We start from the raw sequence: 623 nt of genomic DNA, 5'->3' as shown, positions 1-623 counted from the left end.
AGCGGCAGGGACAAGTCCCTGGAGCTGGCCGGACAGTCGCACCACCATCACGCTCCTCCTCCACCACCCAGAAGGGTCGCGGTGCCTGTCCTGGTACGGGACGGAAAGCCGTGTCTGGGGGGCACACAGAGCTACAACGCTGCGTACGGGTCGAGCCCCTACAGCTATAACGGGTATCCGGCGTACACGTACAACAACCCCGCCTACAGCAGTGGCAACAACAACTACAGCTGCACGTACACGAGCCTCCCCACGCTGCCCCCCACCAACACCACCAGCGGGGCGGCCTTCATGAACATGAACCTGGGGGGCCTCGGTGGCCCCCAGACCCAACAACACCAGGGGCCAGTCACCCCCTGCCAGGGCTCGTTGCAGGGGATTCGGGCTTGGTAGGGTACCCCCCCCCCCTTTGGACGTTTTGTATTGACTTAAACTCTTGGAGGTTTTATGAACATCCAACTGCAAGCCTTGCGGTGCCGGTGCGTAAAGGTTCTTCTACGGATCGAATGTATACTCATCGACAAATACGCTATGTCATACTACAAAGCATTGGTTAGATTGGTAGGCATGCTATTGCCTAGACAGTATGAATCACAGCGAACACTGGGATACAATTGAGTAGA

The 623-nt window shown here is 57.5% G+C and overlaps 1 protein-coding gene across 1 annotated transcript in view; it reads left to right on the top strand.

Annotated features, from left to right (window-relative positions):
• LOC307071757 (homeobox protein Nkx-2.5-like) overlaps positions 1-393 on the top strand; it is a gene marked incomplete at both ends in the record, with an annotated part of 2,357 nt that extends 1,964 nt beyond the window's left edge. Inside the window, 2 exon segments of the mRNA XM_079730830.1 lie at positions 1-8; positions 10-393. The exon segment at positions 1-8 is cut by the window's left edge and continues 19 nt beyond it. Of these exon segments, the coding sequence (XP_079586956.1) occupies positions 1-8; positions 10-393 (392 nt within the window).
• Positions 394-623: the final 230 nt, after the last annotated feature.

Source organism: Pollachius pollachius (genome assembly GCF_949987615.1).
Source record: "Pollachius pollachius genome assembly, chromosome: 2".
Lineage (NCBI taxonomy): Eukaryota > Metazoa > Chordata > Actinopteri > Gadiformes > Gadidae > Pollachius > Pollachius pollachius.
The sequence above is the reverse complement of the archived record's forward strand: the minus strand, read 5'-3'. Positions and strand labels throughout refer to the sequence as shown.